The sequence below is a fragment of the Mesoplodon mirus genome (assembly GCF_964341445.2).
Source record: "Mesoplodon mirus genome assembly, chromosome: 7".
NCBI classification, from domain to species: domain Eukaryota; kingdom Metazoa; phylum Chordata; class Mammalia; order Artiodactyla; family Ziphiidae; genus Mesoplodon; species Mesoplodon mirus.
Window position 1 is genome coordinate 67,365,241 of NC_138983.1, and position 25,209 is coordinate 67,390,449.

The 25,209-nt window shown below is 35.4% G+C and overlaps 1 protein-coding gene across 2 annotated transcripts in view; it reads left to right on the top strand.

Moving 5' to 3' along the window:
• PDE3B (phosphodiesterase 3B) overlaps window positions 1-25,209 on the top strand; it is a 170,288-nt gene that overhangs the window by 97,768 nt on the left and 47,311 nt on the right. Inside the window, exons 2-5 of one of the 2 annotated variants that reach the window (XM_082628663.1) lie at window positions 5,536-5,586; window positions 14,922-15,170; window positions 17,980-18,122; window positions 24,432-24,538. In XM_082628663.1, coding sequence (XP_082484789.1) covers window positions 5,536-5,586; window positions 14,922-15,170; window positions 17,980-18,122; window positions 24,432-24,538 — 550 coding nt within the window. The remainder of the gene's footprint in view (window positions 1-5,535; window positions 5,587-14,921; window positions 15,171-17,979; window positions 18,123-24,431; window positions 24,539-25,209) is intronic. The other variant, XM_082628664.1, reaches the window with a different exon arrangement.

The following is a 25,209-nucleotide window of genomic DNA, read 5'->3' on the forward strand; positions in this document are numbered from 1 at the left end:
GTATTTCTGTTTCAGCTCACTGATGAGTAAATAGGTTGTGCGTTGTAGATTCAGCACATATATCCAACCAGATTCTTTTCTTTTCTCTATTTCTCTTAAATTAGAAAAATTCAAGCAAAATTATAATTTACAGTGGAAAGCAGCAAGTAGTTTTTTTGGTTGTTGTTTCTGAATACTCAAATTCAACATGGACCCTCGAATCATAAAGATTTCTCACTGAAGATTACTTTCGAGGCTGTGTCAGTTGCTAAGTTAATGGTCATTGTCATGCTTAAAAACTTGAGAAATAGAAGTTCTTTGCATTTTATTGACTACTTCTATTTGCTATTTATAGTTTTTATTTGCACTCCATTTTCCCACAGCACCCTGAAAAGATGTACTTTCTGTGGCCAAAAATTGAGTGCATTTACACTTATGCTATTCCTTTAACACTGAATCGTGCCCAGCATGTGTTTTATCTACCAGCTGTTTTCTGTGACTAAAGCAGTGGTAGATCTGCAGTTAAGAGATATTCTAATTGTTTAGTGAGGCTCTTCCTTGCTGTACAGATTCTGTCAGAACTGATTCCAGCACATGTTTTCAAGTCTCTATCATAGTTTACAAAATAATCATTAAATAGGAAAAAAAATCATATTTTGTAGTATGGGTTTTTCAGTGATAAATACATAAAAAAGTTGGCTGCCATCTTTTGCTGTGTGTATTGCACATAAACCAAGAGCTGATTTGGATTCATCACATGAGTGCATTTACCTACCAGTAAAGTAAAATATCTGCTGTGTACAAATATGACAGTAATTACTCTTTTACCTTATATGCCTTTTCAGTTCTGTGATGTCCCAAGGTGTCACATAGTAAATACATTTTGGAAATTTTTTGGTCCGTTCTCTCTTCCAGCATAATATTTATCATCTGTGTGGCTAGTTTTACAAGTCTCTCAGCAACAGTTTATCTTTTTTATATGCTTTTCCTATGAGGGGCACAGAATCTGAATGGTGCCTCTAGTTTATGTCACTTCTGTTTTAGGAACAAAAATCTTCAGTTTCATATAAGAAAGCATTATGTGATTGTTCTAGAAAAGTTCTACTGGTTTACCAAAAAGTCTTCACATTTTGTTTGAATGTCATAAAAGTTTCAAAGTGGACAACATTCAGAAGAATATAAGGTGAATGAATTGCAAGTCTAAAAAAAAGTCCAGTTTTTAAATGGTCACTGTTGTATGACTTAGTAATTTTTTTTTACGGGTTTGTGTGGTATTATCACACCCACAGATTGGTAGTCAGATTGCATCAGAGTCTTGCTCTTTTTTTTTTTGTTTTTTTGTTTGTTTGTTTGTTTGTTTTTCACGGTATGCGGGCCTCTCACTGTTGTGGCCTCTCCCGTTGCGGAGCACAGGCTCTGGACGCACAGGCTCAGCGGCCATGGCTCACGGGCCCAGCCGCTCTGCAGCATGTGAGATCTTCCCAGACTGGGGCACGAACCCGTGTCCCCTGCATCGGCAGGCGGACTCTCAACCACTGCGCCACCTGGGAAGCCCCAGAGTCTTGCTCTTGATTCAGGCTTAGCATTTGTTCTGAGTTTTGTTACTATTTTTATTAGTACCTTAAGCTTTAGGAAACCAATCTTGAGCCATTTATTTTTTGGACTGGAGACATAATGTAGCAATGCAAAAAATGCAAATTCAATAGATATAAACAATAATATTCAAATGACACGAAAATATTTTACCTAGGATGATTTGTAGTCATGCAGAATAATGCAGGCCTTAGGGCACCTGCCTCGCTTTTCAATATGTATGGTTGGGAACTCCCTGGTGGTCCGGTGGTTAGGACTCTGCGCTTCCACTGCAGGGAGCATGGGTTCGATCCCTGGTCAGGGAACTAAGATGCAACAAGCCGCTTGGCCAAAAGTTTTTTAAAAAATAAAAGATAAAAACAAAATATAATTGTTAAGATGATGATATTTCTGTGGAAATCAGAATTAATCTTGCAGTTCACAGTGTTGAAATATATGTAAACTAAATTGGTTCTTCCCCCTCCCCCTAAATATTCCAGACCCCTGAGGAACAACTAGTGATTCACAGATTTGATTAATAATGGCTAATATTCTATTACTGTTTCTTAGTTTAAAATTTTATCTATGTGCTAATATTATAGAGGTATTGAGCAATATTTTCATTAAGGATTTTGCTCCTTCGGAAATCGTGCACTCTACCCTTTATCATTAGTTCTACTGTCCGGGATCATTCCTATCAAGTAGAAGCAAGCTCTAGAACCTACCATTTTAACAACAAAAGTATTATTCCCATATTCTTTTCTGGCTATTGCTCCATTTCATTCTTGCCATGTATAGCACAATTCCTCAAGAGTTTACTCTAGTCACTGTCTCTACTTCTTTACCAGTTTAGACACTAAGGACAAAAAACACTATCGACCCACCATTATCTTTGAACATTACCAGTAACTTTGAAGTTCCCTGTATGCCACTCCCAGATCCAGTTTTCTTCTCCCCTAGAGATGATAACCATCCTGAATTTCTTCATAGTTTCCTGTATGTTTATATTTCTAAGAAGTATATTTCAATGAATATTTTATTTTATATTGCATGTAATTATACTGTATATATCCTCTTGTGACTTTTCTCATTCAACATTATGTTTTTAAGATTCATTCATATAGGTTGTAGCTATCCTTCATTCATTTTCACTATTGTATTCCACTGCATGAATGTACCAAAATTTCCCCATTCTGTTATTGATGGACATTTGGGTCGTGTTTAGTTTTCTTGCTGCCCCAAACAGTGCAGTTCTGTGCATCCATGTTCTTGTCTCCTGGTATCAAACTATATAGAAAAGGATCAAGCTTTGGGGTTTTTGCCCCAATCTGCTTTTGTAAAATATACTAAAATCAACTCAACAATATCAAATTGATAGAAAAATTTCTAAACATTTACTCTTCATTTCTGTACTTTCTTATTGTGAACCACATCTTGAATAACACTGCTGTAAGATGTACCTAGCTGCAGCCGTATGATTCCTGGAGTATACATCTTCTATTACTTATGCAGAAAATTTTGTTTTCTCAAAATCACTAATATTCTATTTGTCCAATTTACACAGAAGGCAGTCTACCAGCGATTTGTGGCTTTCACTGTATCCCTTTTCAGTTCCTAATATGCAGGGGATTTCAGACTAAGACCTGCTGCTTTTTGGCAAATGTATTTTTGATCGCAGAGAAAGTGACTATAAATAAGGTTGGTCTACTGCTTAAGAGTTTATTCAAAGCCAGAATAGCAAGTGGGAGGCAAGGAAGACTCGGTGTTAAGAAACCCTCCTAATGAAAGTATGCTGGAGTTAGCAAGAAATCAACTTCTACTCAGATTAATGATTAGGAGAAATGAGGTGTAGGTATGTCACCGTTTGATGGTATCATTGTAGAAGAAATGTGGAGGTGTGGATTGGATGATAGTATGTTAGGCAAGTATGTAGACTCAGGTGCAAATCTCATAGGTAATCTTTAGTGATCCATCCTGTGGTTCTGTTTTCACTCCTGTTCATTCTGTACTTTTTAAAGTGAACTTAAGAAAACATCAGATTTACAAATGTCATGATGATGGGAAGAATGGTGAATAGGCTAGTTGACATTCCACTCTCCAAAGAAACTTGGACAGGCTGAAATCAGGACTGAAGTAAAGTACTGCAGTTGGGACTAAAAAGCCAGTTGTGTAAGAATAGCATGCAGAAAATGGAGCATGTATATCAAGTATAAAAGAAATTTAGGGATTTTAGGTTATTTTAATCTTAATGTAGATGTTCTTAGGAAGTTATTAATGTCTTAAACTGCATTAATTAATGTTTCTAGAATCTAGAGTTTATGCTGGTTAAATCACAACCTGAAATAATTATATGAGGACCACATTTAGGGCCGTATAAAATACTGCGTAAATTTTTTTTTTTTTTTGCGGTACGCGTGCCTCTCACTGCTGTGGCCTCTCCCGTTGCAGAGTACAGGCTCTGGACGTGCAGGCTCAGTGGCCATGGCTCACGGGCCTAGCCGCTCCGCGGCACGTGGGATCTTCCCGGCCCCGGGCACGAACCCGTGTCCGCTGCATCGGCAGGCGGACTCTCAACCACTGCGCCACCAGGGAAGCCCAATACTGCGTAAATTTGATGAGTCTACTAATATATATTATGTACTTTGCATGTAGCTGTACCATAGCCATTTTGCAGGTACTGGTCCATGAATTTTGTAAGTGGTCTGGATTTTCTTTCGGAAGAGATAGGTTTCTCTTTACTGGCAAGAGATGACCTTCTGCAAGGATGGTGGTAATGACAATTGACAATTTTTAAAAGGGGTCAGCAAGCTATAGCCCACTGGCCAAATCCTGCCAGGAACATGTTTTTGTATGGCCACTGAGCTAAGAATGTTTTTTTTGTTTTGTTTTGTTTTCCATGTTAAAGGGTTGTAAAACAAAAACAAAAACCAAAGAATATGCCATGGAGACCTTATGTGGCTTGCAAAGCCTAAAATATTTACTATTTGTACCTTTACAGAAAAAAAATCTGCCAACTCCTATTTAAATATCGGACCAATGAAAGAGTAGATAACATTATATGATCTTTTGTAATCAGGATCCTTAACGACCAAGGACAAGAAACAACACAAATATTTCAGTACATAGAAATTGTGATTGTATTACAGATTAACTAGGCTTATGTTCGATACTAGGGTTCAAAGCCATGTAGAAAATCACAATTATAATCAATTATTTAGGCAAAAGGAGGAGACCTATTTATTACTTAAGTAAAGCTTAGAAGAAATTTAGGATTAATGGTAGGTAGCAGTTATAGCTTGCCAAATTTAAGCTAATTTTATCTTCTAGAGCAGTGACTATTAGATGGGGAAGTAACCACACGGCCTGCTAGGAAGAGAAGGGCAGGAAAAAACTAGTCTGGTACTAAGAAGTTACCATTGAGAATCTATAAAGGAAAAAACAGGAAAACTAATTATCTGTGAATCAAAAGGGTTGTGTGTAGCTTTTTATAAATCCATTATTTTATGCTTAATGTAAACCAAGGGCAAGCTTTTTAAAGTGCTTTTGACAAAAGTGCCTTATTGGTAAGGAAATAGCACCACCTACTGACACTGGTTTAAAATGACAAGTTATGAGCCTTTGGAGAGGGTAGAGAGGGGGAAGAACAGTGATTTGTCATTTTTCTTGTATTTTTAGTGAATGGATATGCTTCTGGATTTATATTTTCAGTTCTGTGGTAATAGATATTTTGAATCTATGTGTTGAATATAGATTAGTTTAGTGACTCTATCCTGACTTTTCTTTTGATTTCTCAATCACAGATTGTATAATTAATAAAATATTCCATCTAGAGATAATTTTTATTCTAATCTTCCCAATTCCTCTCCCAAACTTTAAGGTATTTTAGGTATCTGTAATTGAAGATGCTCCATTTTGTCTTTACATATATTTATTTACTTATGGTTTGTAACTAAGTGAACTCTTTTTTTTTTTTTTTTTTCCCAGATGATTCTTTGGGATTGGGACTTAAAGCAGTGGTATAAACCTCACTATCAGGTAAATATAAGTGATATCACTAATAATTAATATCTGTAATCAAATTTTTGACATAGAAATCTTCTGAATGTAACTTTAATTTATATGCTGTAAGATTTTTCTTTAGCTGAACTAAAATAACCAGAACTTCATTTAGGTAGTTTTTTTAAAATATATTTTAATTGTAAGGGAAAAGAAAATAAGAAACCAAACTTATATAAATAGTTATTTTAAAAATGTTGCTAATATAATCTGGGCTCATCTATATTAAATATGAGGCTCTTTTCCCCCCAGTTCACTCCACCTAGAGTTACTGATAAATGTACAGAAAATTGCACAGCTCAATGAATTTTCAAAAATTAAACATCCCATATAACTAGTACCCATAACAAGAAATAGAACATTACCAGCATCCCACAAGCCTCACTTGTGTGCCATTCTAGTCACCTATGTTTCCAAAGAAAATCCCTATCCAGACTTCTAGCAATTAGTTTTCTTTATTTGTGAACTTTATATATATGGAATCATACAAAATGTACTTTTTAAAGATTTTTTGATCTCTTTATGTTGTTATCAGTAGAATTAAAAATAGAAGTATAGTAGAAAAAAGGAAAATCATTCAAACATCAAGGAATAACTATGTTAACTTTGTTAACTTTTGATATATATCTTTATAGATCTTTTCCTAGTTTTCCATTGTATTGAAACGTATGGTTTATATAATTCTAGTCTACAATGATTGTAATATTATGTTTCATATGCTTTTGAAACCTGATGTTTTTCACACTAATAGATAAACATTAATAAAAATCAAATCTTTGTCGTTTGTGTTTACAGACATATTACTCCTATTGTCCCAACATAAAATTTTGAAAAATGAACACCCCTTTGAATGGTTGATTCTTATTTTTAAACTTTAAATGGAATAGCCACAACAGCCCATTAAGAAAAAAATATTCTCTGGTGTAACTGTTACAGTCAGATGATATGAGGAAGGCCACATCTGACCTAAAAGGGGCTGGGGTTTCTTGACCTAAATAGTGGCCTTTTTCATCAGTCATATTCACCAAGATCCTCAGTTTCCAATTAAAAGAGTATCTACCTAAATTACTGGTAAAATCTAAAGATAAGTAAGCAGTAATGGTTGAGCGCCTGGGCTTGTGGTCACACAGACGTTTAATTTCTCTCTTCTCCTACCCCTCTTTCTCTCCCTAATAATCCTTTTTTTAAAATCAAAGTATAGGGAGTTCCCTAGTGGTCCAGTGGTTAGGATTCAGCACTTTCACTGCCATGGGCCTGGGTTTGATCCCTGGTCAGGGAACTAAGATCCCGCAAGCTGCACTGAAAGGCCAAAAAAAAAAAAAAAAAAAAAAAAAAAATTGAAGTGTAACGCTCATATATAAAAGTGCACAGGTCATAACTGTATAACTTGATGAATTTTCTCGGAGTGAATATATACATGTGACCATTTTTCAGATGAAGAATTCAGCACCCCAAAAGCTCCCTATGCTCCCCACCTAGTCATCAACTTGTCCCAAGCGTCCTTTCAAACCTGATTTCTGTCATCACAACTTAGTTTTTCTTGTCTTTTTCTGAATTGTGTATAAATGGAATCACTCATATGTATTTTCTGTCTTGCTTCTTTCAAAATTTATCTGTGAGATTCATCCATTCTCATTCTATTTAGTGTTTCATTGAATGAATATACAGTTAATTCATCCATTCTATAGCAGATTGACATTTGTTTTATTTTTCAGTTTTTTGTCTATTGCAAGTTATGCTGCTGAAACATTCTTGATGTCTTTTGTTGGATATATACGTTAGAGTGCATTGCTGGGTCATAGGGTATACATGTGTATGTTCAGTTTTAGTAAGAAGCACCAGATAATTTTCCAAAGAGGTTGTATCACTTTTACCCAACCATCAGCAGTATATGGATGTTTCAGTTGCTCTACATCTTTGCCAACACTTGGTAGTGTCTGTTTTAAATCATTCTGGTAGCTGTTGAAGAATATCCATTGTGGTTTTAGTATTTATATTTCATTTATGGCTCATCAAGCTGAGAATCTTTTTATATTGATTTGCTACTCAGATATCCTCTGGTAAAGATCTTTTCCCCATTTTTTCTGCTGATTATCTACCTTTTACTTAGTGATCAGTAGGAGTTCTTTATGTATTTTGGACATGAATATATATATATTCATAAAAAAAATCTTCTCCCTGTCTGTGGCTTATCATGGTGTCTTATTAAAAGTACTCCATCAATCACTTCCTTTTATGCCAACTTATCAATCATATCCTTTTTGTCTAGTGATTTTTGTGTGTGTGTCCTATTTAAGAACACTTTGTCTACCTCCTGGGTTGTGTCTACCCTCTGGGTTGTGTCTACCCTCTTCTGTTACCTCCTAGCAGTTTTATTGTTTTACTTCTCATCTTTAGATCTGTAATGCATCTAGAATTGATTTTTCTGTATGGTGTGATTTATAGATCAAGACATTTTTTTCCCATATGGTTATCCAATTGACCCAGTTCCAGTTGTTGAACAAAATACACATTCTTTCTTCTTTGCACTGTATTATAACCTTTGTCATATATCAAGTGACCGTATGTAGATTTGTTTCAGGACTTTCTCTTCTGGTCTGTTTGTCAATTTGTCTCTCCTGAAACACTGATACCACACTCATTACTTTAATTACTGTAACTTTATAATAAGTCTTGACATCTGATAGTAAGTTCTCCAGCATTGTTCTTCTTCAAAGTTATCTTGACTATTCTTTAATAAACTTGAAAATTTCCACACACACAAAAAATACTGCTAGGATTTTGATTGAGACTATATTGACTCTATAAATCAGTATGAGGAGAATTTACATCTCATAATACTGAGGCTTTTAATCCATGAAAATGGTATAATTCCTTCACTGATCTGTATCATCTTTATCTTAATAATAGGGGTCATGCATATTTTGTTAGATTTATTCCTAGATACTTAATTTTTAAAATTGCAAAGCATATCGTAAAAGATATCAATTTTTAGAACTTCCATGTTTTTAATAGTTTGTGCTGCCTCATAGAAGTTCAGTTGATTTTTATATATTGATTCTTGTATCCAGTGTCCTTGCTAAATTTACTTATTAATTCTAATATCTTGTCTGAGGATTCTTTTAGAGTCTTTAGGGATATAATAACGTCATCAATGAATAATTACAGGTTTATTAATTTATTTCCAATCCTTTGCCATTTTTCTTGCATAACTGTACAGTTTAGGATCTTTAATGCAGTGTTGAATAGAAGTGTTACTACTAGGCAGCCTTGTCCTGTTCATGAACTCAGGGAGAAAATATTCAATATGTTCACCACTAATGTTTTCTATAGATACCCTTTATCAGATTAAGAAGGTTCTATTCTAATCCCATTTTACTAAAAACTTTTTTCTTTTAAGTCATAAATCGGTGTAGAATTTTATCAGATGCTTTTTCTGCACCTATTGAGATGATCCCTGGATTTCCCCCCATTTATTCTATTGATGTGGTAAATTATATTGTTTTATTTTTGTGCCTATGTTGAACCATCCCTGGAATCCAGAATAAAGCAAATTTGATCAAGAAGTATTTTATTTTTAAAAATTTGTATCAGGGACTTCCCTGGTGGTGCAGTGGTTAAAAATCCGCCTGCCAATGCAGGGGACACGGGTTCGATCCTTGGTCCGGGAAGATCCCACATGCCATGGAGCAACTAAGCCCGAGCACCATACCTACTGAGCTTGCATTCTAGAGCCCACGTGCCGCAGCTACTGGAGCCTGCGTGCTCTAGGGCCCGTGCTCCGCAACAAGAGAAGCCACCACAATGAGAAGCCCGTGCACCGCAACGAAGAATAGCCCCTGCTCGCCACAACTAAAGAAAGCCTGTGCACAGCAATGAAGACCCAACTCAGCCAAAAAAAAAAAAATATATATATATATACACACACACACACACACACACACACACACACATATATATCACTGGATTTTATTTATTAATATTTTGAATCTATGTCTATGTGAGAGAATTGGCCTATTATTCTTGTTTTTCATCATGTTTTTGGCATGTTTTTGGTATAAAGGTTATACTAGCCTCATAAAATAAGGTGGGAAATTACCTTTTTTTCTATTATCTAGAAGAGTCTGGTAAGATGGGTTTCATTTCTTCCTTTTGAAGAACACTCTGGTGATGCTATCTCAGTTTGGAGCTTTTCTTATGGGCAAGTTTTAAATTATTAAGTTTCTTTAATAGTTTTAGGACTATTCAGGTTTTCTGTCTCTTCTTATAACAGTTTGGTTAGTGGTATTTTTCTTGGAACTCCTTTTGTTTTGTTTTCTCCAGCATTGAGACTGCTGAAAACTATATTTTACTTTCAAAATAGAAATCTTTTTGAGGATTTCTGCTTGGTTTCTCCATCACTTGGCCACTGTTTACAGATTGGCAGATATCTTCAGGGGAAAAGCAGCTCTGAATTCAAGCTTGCATCTCTGTTCTTCCCTTCTCTCTGGGATCTTGCTTGGCATTTAAAGCTCTCCCTGTCTTTATAACCCTAAATTCCAGTTTTGGTCTCCCAGCATAGAGCTGTTTCCTAGCCTCTTAACTGCTCTGCTTCTCACCTTCTCTGCCCCATGTCAGCTATGAATCAGTAGCAAATTCTGTGAAAGGAAAAAGTAGCACAGAATATTGGGTTCATTTCAGTCTTTTCTCTTAACTCTAGGTTCTTGTTTTTTCTTTTTTTTATATATATAAATTTATTTATTTATTTATTTTTGGCTGTGTTGGGTCTTCGTTTCTGTGCGAGGGCTTTCTCTAATTGTGGCAAGCAGGGGCCACTCTTCATCGCGGTGCGCGGGCCTCTCACTGTCGCGGCCTCTCTTTGCGGAGCACTGGCTCCAGACGCGCAGGCTCAGTAGTTGTGGCTCACAGGCCTAGTTGCTCCGCGGCATGTGGGATCTTCCCAGACCAGGGCTCGAACCTGTGTCCCCTGCATCGGCAGGCAGACTCTCAATCACTGCGCCACCAGGTTCTTGTTTTTTTCAAGCCCTGGCTGCTTGACTGTGTTCTGATGCCCTGAAATGGATGCTATTTCTATTTTATTTTGGCCTATTTTCATAAGACCTATTGTTCTAGGCAGAAGAGTTGGTCTGATACAAACTAGTCCCTCCCAGCTGAAAAATTAGGCAAGCCTTTTAAGACACTTTGAACCTATTTCCTCATCTATAAATTGGGAATAATATGTTTCCTCAGAGGGCTGATTAAAATAATAATATGTGCCTGGTACATAGTAGCACACAAAACTATAAGCTGATATTATATTAATTTCAATAATAATAAATACTAAGCATCTCTGAAACTATAGTATAAGATATGAGTTAGCAAATTTTTTCCTATAAAGGGCATATAGCAAATGTTTTAGCATTTGCAGGGACACACAGCCACCTACTCCTCCCCCTCCTCCACTCCCACAGTAACTGTAAAAATGTAGTATTCTTGGCTCTGTGTACAAAAACAAGAGTTTGCCAAATATAAGCCAAATGGGAAATAAGAATTTAAGTTAAACTTTTAAAGTTATAGCAAATAATTTGAATATTCCATTCGATCTGACATAAGTCAGATGGTCAGTCTCTTGCTCACTATGCTCCTATCTCACCAAAAATAAAAGCTAAAGTCCTAATCATGGACTTAAAAGACCCTGCACAATATGGTCCCTTCCTTTACTCCCTTTTACTTCTCTGACCTCATCTTCTGCTTTCCCTTTCATTTACTCTGCTGCTGCTACACTGGCCTTGTTATTCTTCAAACAAGCCAGGCAGGCTTCTGCCTCTGCATCTTTGCAGGCGCTAGTCTGTGTGCCTGGAATGCTCTTTTCTCACACTTTTGTCAGGTCTTAACATCATAAGTACTGCCTTCTTTTTAATGCCTTCCATCACTTCTTTTTTCCTTTTCTTGCTTTATTTCTCTTTGACCGCCTCAAAATCCATGACTCTCCATTGTCCATATTCCTTAGCCTGGAATCTGATGTTATCAAATATTGGTTCCAACATGCCTCTCCAACCTTATCTTCCACTGCTCTTTAAAAAAAAAAAGTATATATATATATATATATATATATATATATATGGCCTATACTTAAAAAATTTTACGTTCCCTGTACAACACTCTTTCACCACTTTTGTACCTTTATTTATGCTCTCTCCTTCTTGAAAAATGAGTTCCCCCAAATAAATTTTGTTTGTTTTTATTGTAAAAAATTCTTTTCTCCTAATCTTTCTGAGTAAAATCCTACCAAATGAATAGCTCAGCTCAAATGCCACCCTTACCATAATGTTTCTGTTAATCACTCAGATTAAAGTTATCTATATATTCTTTGAACTCTGGTACCATTTTATCTGTATTTTTATCTCACCACTTTCCATAATAATAATATTTATAGCCCTTTACCTATATATTCTATACACTGCTTTATGTGTTCTGCATGTATCATCAGATTTAATTCTCCCTGATACTCTCTGCTAAGTACCAGTATAAACTCTGGAAATAACGCAAGAAGCAAACAAAGGAGAATTCTGAAAAATGCAAAGAGGAGAAATTAGGGACCCCAGTATCAGAGGAGCAACATAGTGTGACAGGGTGTCTTATAACTGTCACCCAACAGCAAATGTTGGGGTAATGCAGACTCCCAGCCTAACAACAGAATGTGATGCAGGTAGGCTCTTCCTTTCCTTAAAATTGAATGAGAGTCTTGCCATCAACACCAAGGGGGAATTGATCAGGAACTCCATTGACATTAAGTGGCCAGGGAAGTATGGTTATTCCCTACTACGCATGAGACTCCCCTTCCCCAATGAGACAGAGGGTGGCCAGGTCTCCACAACACAGGTGCCAAGCCCAGAAAGTGCTCTTTGTCCTTGTGGCTTGGAGACTCCCTTCCCCGACCTAGAGGCACCAGATAGCCCAACCTGAGGAAGCTCCTCACCAACTCTCACCCGCAGCACCAGCAGGGACCAGTGGAAACCCTAGTGGCACCAGGAGAAAATCAAGCAGACGGAAAATACCACTGTGAATGCCCTGAGAATTAAATTTTCATTAGAACTACAGCCTGAAAAAGTAGACTAGGACTTGGTGCTAAATCTAAAGAGGAAGACCACCTCCTACTATAAAAGATTTAAATAGGACCCAGAGTCTTCTAGCATAGTTACCAAAATGTTGATATAATTTTGAAAATCACCTGTCATACCAAGAACCAGGAGAATCACAACTTAAATGAGAAAGACAGTCAATGATTAACACCAAGATGATCGGATTTGGAATTGTCTGACAAAGAATTTTAAAGTGGCCATCATAAAAACATCCTAACAAGCAATTACAAATTCTCTTGAAACAAATAAACAAAATAGAAAATCTTAGCAAAAAAATAGAAGTTACCAAAAAAAAAAGGTAAGTTATAGAACTGCAAAATGCAATAATGGAAATAAAAAACTTGTAAAATGGTCTCAATAGAGTGGTGATGACAGAGCATAGAATCTGAGCTTGAGGATAGATCAGTAGATTTACTCAATTTGAACAACATTGAGAAAATAAATGGAAACAAAATGAACAGAGCCTTCAGGACCTGGTGGACAATAACAAAAGATCCAACGTTCATATCATCAGTGTCTGAGAAGGAGAGAGTAGGTTTGAAAAAGTATTTGAAGAAATAATGGCTGAAAACTTCCCAAATTTTGCAAAAGATGTAATTCTGCAAATTCAAGAAGCTGAGTGAATCCCAAATAGGATCAGTGCCCCCGCCCTAAATCTACTCCGAGATATGTCAATTAAACTTTTGAAGACTAAAAGCAAAGAAAATATTTTGAAAGCAGCCAGAGAGAAATGACACACTGCATATAAGGGGACACCAACTCAAATGACAACAGATTTCTTATTTGGGTGTGGGAAAACAGATACTGTTATATACAATTTGTGGAGGTATAGGTTTGACCAACGTATGCAAGGGTAGTTTTATAGTGATTTTGGTTTGGTTCATTTACTTTGGTTCAGTAGTTCAAGTTAGGGGAAGCTATCTGTCAGAAGTATGCTTAATATCTACAGTGACATATAGAGAGAGGTGTTTGCTTATAAAGACTAGAAATAGCTGGGCTATGGACCAATAATGGGGAACGTTTTAAGATAAAAACTAATACAAAATAATACTTCACAAGGAAAAAGAAAAGAATTCCACAAAGAGCAAAGACATTACTAAGCTAATTGTTGGTCTAACTTTCATAACATTTTTCAATTTCAAAATGTGTTGAGGATAATTAATAAACAGTGAACTCAATAAATACTTTGAATACTTACGAACATACCCAAATGTAAATTCAAGGCACAATAAAACAAAAGTAACATTTCACTGTTCTGATTGTCAGTGCACTTATTTCTATGGGTAATTGAGTTGAACATAATATATATTTTCAAAAAGTAAAAATCATATCATATATATTCATCAATGAAATATTAATTTTAAATTAAAAAAAATGTACTTCCTATCCATTTTTAAGGGCCCAGTGTCCTGTTATTCCTTCCATATTAACTATTCAGTTCAGTGTTATCACTGTCTCCTTTGAACTCTGACACCATTTTTTCTCCTTTTTATCTCATCATTTTCTATAATATGGATAATAATAGTTTTATTTATTACATTTAAAATATATGTACCATGCATTGCTTTATGTGCTTCACATAGATTTTCAGATTTAATTCTCATATCAGCCCTTAATGAGGTAGTTGTTATCCCCATTTTACAGTGAAGAAACTGAAAAGTTCAGATGTTGAATAACTTGCTCCAAGTCATGCAGTTAGGGCTAAAGTCTAGATTTCCAACTCAGATGTCTTTGCAACAAAGCCTTGTCACTATGCTAGACTGCCTCTTAAGTGAGGAGTAAATAAAAGAAATGCTGTATATGTTTGAAAGAAATTTTGACATAGAGGAAAGAGAATCATTAATAAATTAATAAAATGCCCAAACTATAGATTCTGAAAGAAACACAAATTTGGTTCCATCCTATTAATAAGGTAAGTCATTAATGAATACCGTTAAATATGAGATATACTAATGAAAAATGTAGGAAAAATAAGTTCACAATATCTGTTATATCAGCATCAAAAATTTTAAAGTTAGAATCGTACCACTTGTTATATCATTTATGCCATGTCCAAATAAATGAAAATTAATATTTAATAGGATTCAAGTACTTATTGTTAGAGTTAAGTTTTTCTTAAATGTTAAATTTTCTGTGTAATACATATATAATTTTATGGGTTGTTTTTCTTTCTTTTTTTTTTTTCTTTTCTAGAATTCTGGAGGTGGAAGTGGAGTTGATCTTTCGGTACTAAATGAGGCTCGTAATATGGTGTCAGATCTTCTGGTTGACCCAACCCTTCCCCCGCAAGTCATTTCTTCCCTCCGGAGTATCAGTAGCTTGATGGGTGCTTTCTCTGGCTCCTGTAGGCCAAAGATTAATCCTCTCACACCATTTCCTGGATTTTATCACTGCTCTGAAATAGAGGACCCAGCCGAGAAAGGAGATAGAAAACTTCACAAGGTCAAAATACAGTAATCAGCCAGCCCTGTTTATCACGTTTAATAATGTTTTTGAATTAAAACTGCTCCTTTAAATCTTGGATAAAATAGAATTTCTTTTTAAAGGGCCAGCTTCTTTTCCAGTACATTGAGTTGCTTGGGACTTCAGAGGTAGTCATAATCTCAAATAATTCTAAGTATTCAGTTTTTATTCTAAATAATATTGATGTAATTAGCAGTTATAACTTCATCGGTAACAACTAGTTTTTTATTATTGTTGTTATTGTTTTTAAGAAGTAGAGAACAACAGGCAAATTTAACTTCAGGCTGTACAGCAAACTAGTATTGAAATTGTGTCATTATTCTATTTTATTCTTTAGAAACCAGAAATTGTTCTTTTTGAACCAAGAAAAAATGATCATTATAATATTCATTTTATGAAATTACACAGCATTATTTTAAACTGATTTTCACATTTTTTGGAACTGTCTCTCCCTACCTCCTGCCTACCCACTGGAGATTACTATAGCCCAATAGGCATTGACTTTTCCATCAGTAGATATGGGATTAATTTTTCTTTAAATATCACTGATTCAAAATAGGATTTCCTTTAGAAAATAATAAATACTGTTCTAAATAGGTATATATTATGTCTGTTCAGGTTGCTTTTAATTCTTTTATTTGACTATCAATACCTTTACCAGTAGCAAAGATCATAAAACTTTAAAAATAGAAATATTTTAGAGATTATTTTAACTACTTTATTCTACTGGCTAAAGAGACTAGGAGAAGATGAAATTCAAACCAGTTAATTTTGTTCATTGTAATAGTGATCTAGAGCTTAGAAAAAGTTAAATATAGTTTTTGGAGAGACTCTGATCATCAGTTAATTCTGTTAATTCTCAGCATTATTGTATAGAAGTGTTGAAAAATTAAGCAAGCCTGATTAGAGCAAAATTTTGATAATTGTTCACAAATCTGGATCATAGGTAGTTATGTGATGCTTTTATTTTTAAAGTGTCTCGAGTAGCACCTGCATTACACAAAACCCAATGGTAATTAAGTTATATAGCATTTTTTTTTAGCACTCTACCTATGAGAAAGGTTAATCACAAGCAACAAAAAGGGATAGCAATAAATTCATCAATAAAATAACTAATATATTCTTGAGTTAGTTTTCATTTGATATGTTGTTCTTCCTTTGTATTTTCCATTGACATCTGATGTTTAGAATAGTAATTTTAAAAAATAATTCTTAAAAATCTTAGTGATAAAAATCACGCTGAGGGAATTCCCTGGTGGTCTTATGGTTAGGATTTTGGGCTTTTACTGCTGTGGCCTGGGTTCAATCCCTGGTTGGGGAACTGAGATCCCACAAGCCGCACGACGAGGCCAAAAATAAATAAATTAAAAAATCACATTGATATCAGTATTATGTTTGTTATTATGTTTACTATGTAGAAAAGTGTACTGTACATTTTAGAAACATTTAAACAATATTAATTAAATAGGATGCCTAATTGCCTCATTTCCTGAACATTCTAGGTAATAAGGCTTATTTTGAGTACTAGAATTTACTGATAGGAATAAGTCATATAAGAAACAGGAAGTAACCCTTATTTCTTTTCTTTGTGTTCTTTAAAACTTCTTATTTGAATTTCTTATCTAATTTATCTCTGCTTTGGAAAAGAATATAAAAATCCTGATGTTACTTCAGAAAAGAGCAAGAGCATTTATGAAAAAATAATTAGTAAGGAAAAGGGAGTTAGAACAGGTAACTTAATGTAAATGTCTTATATGTGTATTAAGAACTGAGAAAGATTCTATGGACCTAAATTATAGTCAGAAAGGATGTTACATAAACAACTTTTTCAATGTAAATATAACTAACATTGAACCTTTAAAAAATCAACATTCTTGGGAAAACTTAAATATAAATGGTATTTATCTCTTTGAGATGGTTTCGTGTCTGCTGATAGGGGAAATTTATAAGAAGCAGAAACTGTTTAATGTCAATTTCACTAAAACACCTATTCACAATGGTCAAAAATGGAATATTTTGGTTAACATTTGGATTAACCGAGAATATTTTCAAAAATTAGGGTAAAATATTCTTAATGTGAAAGGTGTTCTGAATTTAATTTAGTTATTAATTCAAAAGGTAGCTCAGAATTCTGCAGTTTAACCTCTATCTATGTACATTAGCATTGTACTGAAAATATATTAGGAAATAGGGATCACTCCTGATCCTAAGCTTGCCCTCTGAAGTCTTTTTTCAGGGTAAATCTTTCATATCTACTTTTAAAATTGTCAGTTGCATATTTCTCATAAAACTAGGAATAAAATGTACAAAAGAAAAAAATTTGGTTAAACTGTAGGGAGATCAGAAATCATTTTTTAGTTGGAGGAAGATAAATAGAACAATATAGAATGTTATGTTTGGAGTAAAATTGACAGATTTTCAGAATAAAATATTTTGTTACTCCTATACGTGCTAAAAATGTACGGTTGATCCTTAAACGACATGGGTTTGAACTGTGTGGGTCCACTCAGACCCGTATCTTTTTCAGTAGTAAATACTACAGTTCTACACCATCTGCAGTTGGTTGGATCCACGGATGCAGAATCCGGATATGGAGGAAGCCTGCATAGGGAAGGCCCACTTGTATGTTATTTATGACACCTAGATTATTCGACTGCACAGAGGATCAGTGCCCCTAACCCCCGAGTTGTTCAAGGGTCAACTGTACTTTGTATTGATATTTCCATGGACCATCTTTTACGGCATATTGAAGGATAACGATTTTAATCATTGTTAAATTATTCAACAGGGGCTAAACAGTAGGAATAGTTTATCAACCCCACAGCTGAGGAGGAGCTCGGGAACCTCAGGTCTGCCACCTATCGACCAGACTACTCCAAGGTGGGAACGCAATAATGGCAAAAGGCCTCACCAAGAATTTGGCATTTTAAGGTAAAATCTCCAGAGCCTTTTCAAGAAACCTGAATCTAATACATCAACTTTCTTTCTGTGAATGAAGTTTGAAATAGTTCTAAAAGCATAAAGGAACACTGGAAGTATTTTAGTATAGGATGGCTTTGTTTGTAACGTGGCCTGATAAACTGATTCTTAAAAAGAAGGTAATCTCCCTTCTCCCCCAAAATAGGTAAGTTGGGTACAAAGCATGCTGGAGCCCTAAGAACATGAATCAGGGAGGCAGTTTAAGGAAACAAGGATCAATTTAGGATGCAGTACTGGGAAAGCCACCGTAGAGGTGGCCATATTAGGGGCAGTCACCAGTCCACTGCGTAGTATTCAGAGGTTGGTCAACAGTTTCTGACTTGTGAAAGGAGGAACATCCCCAAGGTTCACCCCAGATGTTACCTCAGACGTGAGATGTAAGGTAACAGGACACTTTTAAGCCCTGTTCCTGCTGGGGAACTAAAACTACTAATATATTGTATATTCTGTTGAGGATTTACTTGGAACTAAACAGTGCTAATCCTACAAAGGAGAGGTGTCAGTAACTGCAACCAAGTGAGTGATACTGGGAGATTGCAGGAGCTGAGATCTTCTGAGTGTATATATATCCACTTACTCTGATAACAAAGGATTCAATACTTTGCCTTTTAAAGGCCAGGAAAGATATTGATCTCTTATGTGAGTTATAAGCTTCTATTTGGTCAATTATCTAACCATTATAATAAAATTGGAACCAGTGTAAATTTCCTGTTAAACCACTTTGTTAGGACTGAGCATGTGTTGTGTTGATACTTTAACTTGACCTGTGTAGTTACAAATTTGAAACAGTAGGTGGCAGTGTTGGATCAGAGCTATTTATCTGTTAAACTATATTAACATTTTTATATATGAAATATGATCAGATCATTGTAATTTTCCAGATTCTTGTGTGATTTATTAATTTGAATCTTCTACAGTACATTCAAGTAGATGAATTCCATTTTTATAAAAGAAAAATTGAGTGAAATGATTTATAAAATAGGGATGGATTCAAGTATGAAGAGAACATTACAGGAAAATGAGCTTTGGGCCAAAGCTAGCCCAGAGCCTAAACAGGATAATGGTTTTTGTTGCTGTTGTTGTTGTTGTTTTGTTAACGGAAGCAGGATATGACGAAGTAAATGACGTTAGGAACTGAAAATATGACAGGTATTTCTTAACCCTGGGAAATATCTAGAGAATACTTATGAGTTTAAGAAAGAATGATTCTATTTTTTCATCTTTCCATCACACTGGTGGAACAGCAATGCATTTAAAATAAAAGAAACGTTTGATGCACTGAGTTAGTTATTTTTATACTCCTGCCTCACACGATTGATAATAAAATAGAAACATGGTCCAAGGAAAACTAATCTTTATACGAACATATCTCAGAGTTAAAGGTAAGTATAGGCAGATTCCATATGTTTACTTAACACTCATTAAAACAAAATCATATGCCTCATAAAGGATTTAGAACTTTGAAGAATACAGTAATTGGCCATATTAGGAAACATCTACTTTAAAGAGGTGAGGCTAGAAGTGATCTTTCTAGTGTGCAGAAGCTGGAGCTTCTCAGTAATAAATTTCTAAGTATACTTTGAACGTAGGGTAAAGGGGAATATATGAAGCATTGACAACCACTCTTCCTTTTGAAATTCAAGTCTCTAGATCAGTGCCGTCCAATAGAAATTTCTGTGATGATTGGAATTTTTTATAGCTGTACATGCAATTTGGTAGTCCCTAGCTACGTGTGGCTATTGAGAGCTTGAAATGTGTCTGGTATGACTAAGGAGCTTAATTTAAATTTGATTTGATTTTAATTAATTAAAATACAAAGAGCTATATGCAACTGTCATATAGATATAAATGGCAGGCATATTAGACATCATAGCTATAGATCATAAATATATGGTGACATTTTCTTTGGGAACATTTAAGCTTTAGTAGCACAAAACGAATAGACTTGTAACTCTGTAATCATGAGGCATTCATTTTGAGTTTATTAGAGTACTCCAGAATGGAGATCACATTTCCTAGTTTTGATACGAATGCAGCTCTGGATTCTGATCATAGCTTCTCTGACTATGATTTTAAATCACCCTGTGATTTCAGCATGATTTAAATATTGAACCTCTTGCTCCCTGAAACTATGTCTGAAACCAAATTTCTCATCCCTCCAGCTGCTTCTCCCTCTGTTACTATTATCCTGTCCTCATTTCCTGGCACAGTGCTGCAGTCCTCTAGTTTTGTGGTTGCTTACAAAATTGATTTACCTAGAAAACTTGATGTTATCTATACATCCTGTTACCTTACTCTATAGATAACAGTTGTCAAGTCTATCTCTAAACCTCTTTTCCTCTCTATTCCTTTTTTTCCTTTATCACTTTGCCTACACTATTTCATGCTTTCATTATTCCTTACGTGGGCTATTGAATTATCCTTCCATTTCTAATATCCTTCACTACCCAATCCATCTTCTACCCTTCCACCAGAAATCTTCTGTAAACAAAACTTTGATTATACAGTTTTTTCTAATCATTAAGTTTTTGGACATTTATCAACACCCATAGAATACTGCCCAAATTCCTAGCCTGAGATTTAAAATTCTGTTACTCCCTCATGACAAAGTTGCACCCTTACTTGGAAAAATTAAGCAAACAGAGATGAGCAGTCTTGCAAAGAATAAGAGTAGAAAAATGATTTGGAAAGCTCTCTGCGTGAAAGTAACAGGCATGTAACTTGTGTTAGACTCTTCCTTGAAGTTTTCTCATAATTTTGTTTTTAGTTTCAATCCCTTTGAAAATTAAGCTTAATTATATTTTTCAGCTGCCTCATTTGTGTAAAGCGTAAAATAGGACTTAAGTTTGGTTTTCTTTATGCTTTGCCTGGAGAAAAAAAGTGAAGTATTATAAACCTTATGTTAGGTATGATGAAAGGACTCCAAAGGAGGAAAACCACAAGGAGGAAGAATTAGTCCTACTTGAACAGCCACTGTATTACCTACTCTTAAGAGTTTACCACTGCTGGAGCTTCCCTGGTGGCACAGTGGTTGAGAATCCGCCTGCCGATGCAGGGGACACAGGTTTGAGCCCTGGTCTGGGAACATCCCACATGCCGCGGAGCAACTAAGCCCGTGCACCACAACTACTGAGCCTGCACTCTATGGCCTGCATGCCACAACTATTGAGCCCACATGCCACAACTACTGAAGCCCACATGCCTAGAGCCCGTGCTTTGCAACAAGAGAAGCCACCGCAATGAGAAACCCATGCACCGCAATGAAGAGTGGCCCCTAGAGAGAGCCTGCATGCAGCAACAAAGACCCAATGCAGCCATAAATAAATAAATTAATTAAAAAAAAAAGTTTACCACTGTTCCTCTCTTAGAGGACTTGAGATTTTAATTAATTAAGAAGGCCATTACTTTATAACACCAAAATACCTCTCTGGTATCACCTTTATTTATCTGAAAATCCAGTCAAGCTTAACTGTTTGATATTCCCTCTGTACACATCTGTGCCCCTTTTTAGTTATTCCCTCTACCTAGAAGAGATCCTCTGACCCCTATTTCTGTATGTCTTTAAAGATTGAGCTCAGATGTCACAGCTTAAGAATAACATGCTGACATCCCCCTCCCTTGTTCTCCAAGGAAAAGTAATCTGTTTCGCCTCTGAATCTCCTTAACACCTTTTCTTTGCTCTTTTATGGCAATTTTCATTTTCTACCTTGCGTTAGTCATTACAACCCTTCTGAGACCTGCTTGACTACTGTAAAGAGTTTGGGATTACATTAAAATGGGTCTTTGAAGATAAACAGCTGCTTAACAAGTATCCTGCAGGGGTATGGTGTCCATATGACAGTTGATACTGCCTTCTGCTTAAGTTTCAGACCTAGGATGAAGTTTTACTGGTCAGGAAATTCCAGGAAGTGTTGAAGAATGCTTTTCTGCGTTAGCTGACAATTGAATTACCCAAGTACAGTGTTAGTACCTAGGGTTAAAAGAATGGCTAAACTGCTATCCATGGAATGACTGCTGGGACCCAGACCCTCCCTGTGGACAAACAACGTATTCAGAACTCACAGCTCATTTCCTTTGAACAGACCTTCCCTGGGGAAATGTAGGCAAATTGCGTACCAAAAATCTGAGGGCCATCAACTATAGGTACTACTACACTAAAGAGGCTTGTTTTTAACCTATTCTGATTCATCGTTCATCACCGTAAGTGCTCTGTAATTAAATCTAATAACTTGTTGCCTGGCAATAGTATGTCCTCTAAATAATGTACTTGGGAACCAGCTTCTCAATTATGTGTCTCATAATTTATTAGAGATTTATACCAATGGCTGGAACCTATTTGAACTGCAGAGATTCAAGAGGGCTAATGGTGTCATCCCACTCAGTTTTTAAGATAATGGCTCTGCAAATCTGGATGTTGGACAGCCAAAAAGTTTTACAGCTATCTAAAAAAATAATAAATGAGGTGATACAAAACTTGTCAAGGTAATTTGCATTGATTGTCTTAGAAATCAACTCTTAACATATGACTTAACTCTGTGACCATAACATTTGACATCTCTTGTAATGCTTGTGCACTTGGATTTGAAGACCGATTCCCAAGTCTGACTTTAATCACCTTCCTACCAACTATTAATAATCACTGGGACTCCTAGCCTATCTTGCCCTCTGCTTTCTTCAGTATTTTTTTTTTAACATCTTTATTGGAGTATAATTGCTTTACAATGGTGTGTTAGTTTCTGCTTTATAACAAAGTGAATCAGTTATACATATACACTCTTCAGTATTTTTTATGTAATCTCATTGCGGTATATATTTATCTGGTTATAGGCAGGGAATTAATGATTCTGGAACCGAGCTGAAAACCTGTCATTTGACCTCTCAATTCTAAACAGCTGTTTCAGTTATTAGGCCCCCTGGATTAAGGTAGAAGACTATGGAGCAGTGCTTCGGGTCTCTTCTCTGAAGGAGAAAACCCTGTCTTTGTTTTGAATATTAATCAGGAAGTAGATGTTGGTAGAGTACACAGATTGTTGTTTGAATATTGCCCTGGGTGGTATTGTCACTCTTCTTTCCCCATCTCTCCCACTCTATATGTAGGCAATGAATATTCAAATGCAAGGGATGCTTGAGCATTGGTAGGGAAATGAGTTGAGTGGTATTATTTACATATTGCCTCTTTTTGTAACATTGCCAACAAATTATTATTACTATTGAGCAAAAAATGTTATAGAATATAAAGGCTAGATGTTATCTTAGAAGTCCTTTATTCTAAATCTCTAATTTTACAGATGGAAAAAGATAGCATCAGAAATATCTGATGCTGAAAAATAGATTTTCCTTGAGTAAGGGGGTGTGGAAGTACAAAAAAGATGAAGGAGTTAGGGAAAATCTTGAGAACTCAGCCTATACTAACAAAATATCGAGTGGAAAATAGAGAATCTAGATTTGTTCTTGATCCGGTAGCAAAGTACCCACATCAGGAACTAACAGAAGAAAACAGGCTAGTGACTAAGAAAGGAAGTGCTATATGTGTGGCACTGGGCCAAAAGCTTTAAAATATATAATCTTAAAATGCCTTTTATGTATCAGTTGGTATACTGTGACTGCTCATCTATATGTAATTTCTTTATAAGAACCCTAAAACCTGTAATAAGCATTTCAGTTGCAGGGTATGATTGCGTCAGTGGGTAATCAATATCGGTGAAGAAGGGGAGCGGAAGATAGTGAAAAACTGTATGTTTTAGGCCAGGGATTCTCAGTGAGGTCCCTGGACCACCTAAGTACTTGTTAGAAACGCCAGTCTTCTGACCCTACCCCAGACCTTTTGAATCAGAAATCTTGGGGATGGGACTAGAAATCTGTGTAGTAAGAAGCCCTCCAGGTGATATTCATAACCTGCTTGAAGCCAGGGTTCAGCAAATTATAGCCTGTGGACCTAATGTGGCCCATACCTGTTTTTGTCAATAAAATTATATTGAAACACACTCATACTCATTTGTTTATTATTGTTTATGGCTGTTTTTATCCTGCAGTGGCAGAGTTGAGTAATTGCAGAGACCACATGGCCTGCAAAGCTCAAAGTATTTACTACTTGGTTCTTTACAGTAAAAGTTTGCTGGCTCCTGCTTTACTCCTTAGGCACTAGATAGATGTCTAAACTAAATGTATAAGCAGATATTTGCTAATTGAATTGAAGACCATAAGGAAAAAAGGAATTTCTCATGTTTTTAAAAATCTTAACCTATTATCTTTCCCTTTTAGTCAAGGATGCTATCTAAATGGACCTTTTAGTTCAAATCTACTGACAATCCCGAAGCAAAGGTCATCTTCTGTATCGTTAACTCACCATATAGGTCTAAGAAGAGCTGGTAAGAAATCATTTTTGTGACTTAAATATGGGAGGCCTCAAAGTATATGGTAGTGCAAACCTTGTCATTACCTATTTATAGCTAATTTCGAATACCATTTCATGTGTTATAAGTTAACATAATTAAGCAGTTTGGGTTGGCTATTAGTTAACAGTTTGCTCATTTATTAATTTTTGAACAAGTACTATGTATCAGGCACTTTGTTAGGCACTAGTAATTCAGGGATAAAATATAGAACTATTTAACCTGAGTAGTTGTAGACAGAGAACAAGGGAAAACCCTGGAAAGAGCATTCTTTTGTAGCATGATAATTGTGGAGGAAGAAAAAAAAAATCTTAATATGAGAGTAGAAAAAAACCCTGACTATATCCTATATCCTATAATAAGTCATTCTAATAGAATTTTTATCCAATTATCTATCTATGGGGGGGTGAATTGACATAACATTATATTAGTTTTAGGTATATAGCAAAATGATTTGATATTTGTATATATTGTGAAATGATCACCATAAGTCAACATCTGTCACCACACATAGTTACAAATTTTTTTTTCTTGTGATGAGAACTTTTAAGATCTATTCTCTTAGCAACTTTCAAATATGAAATACAGTATTATTATGCAATACGGTATTATTAACTACAGTCACCAAAGACAATAGAATGGCATAT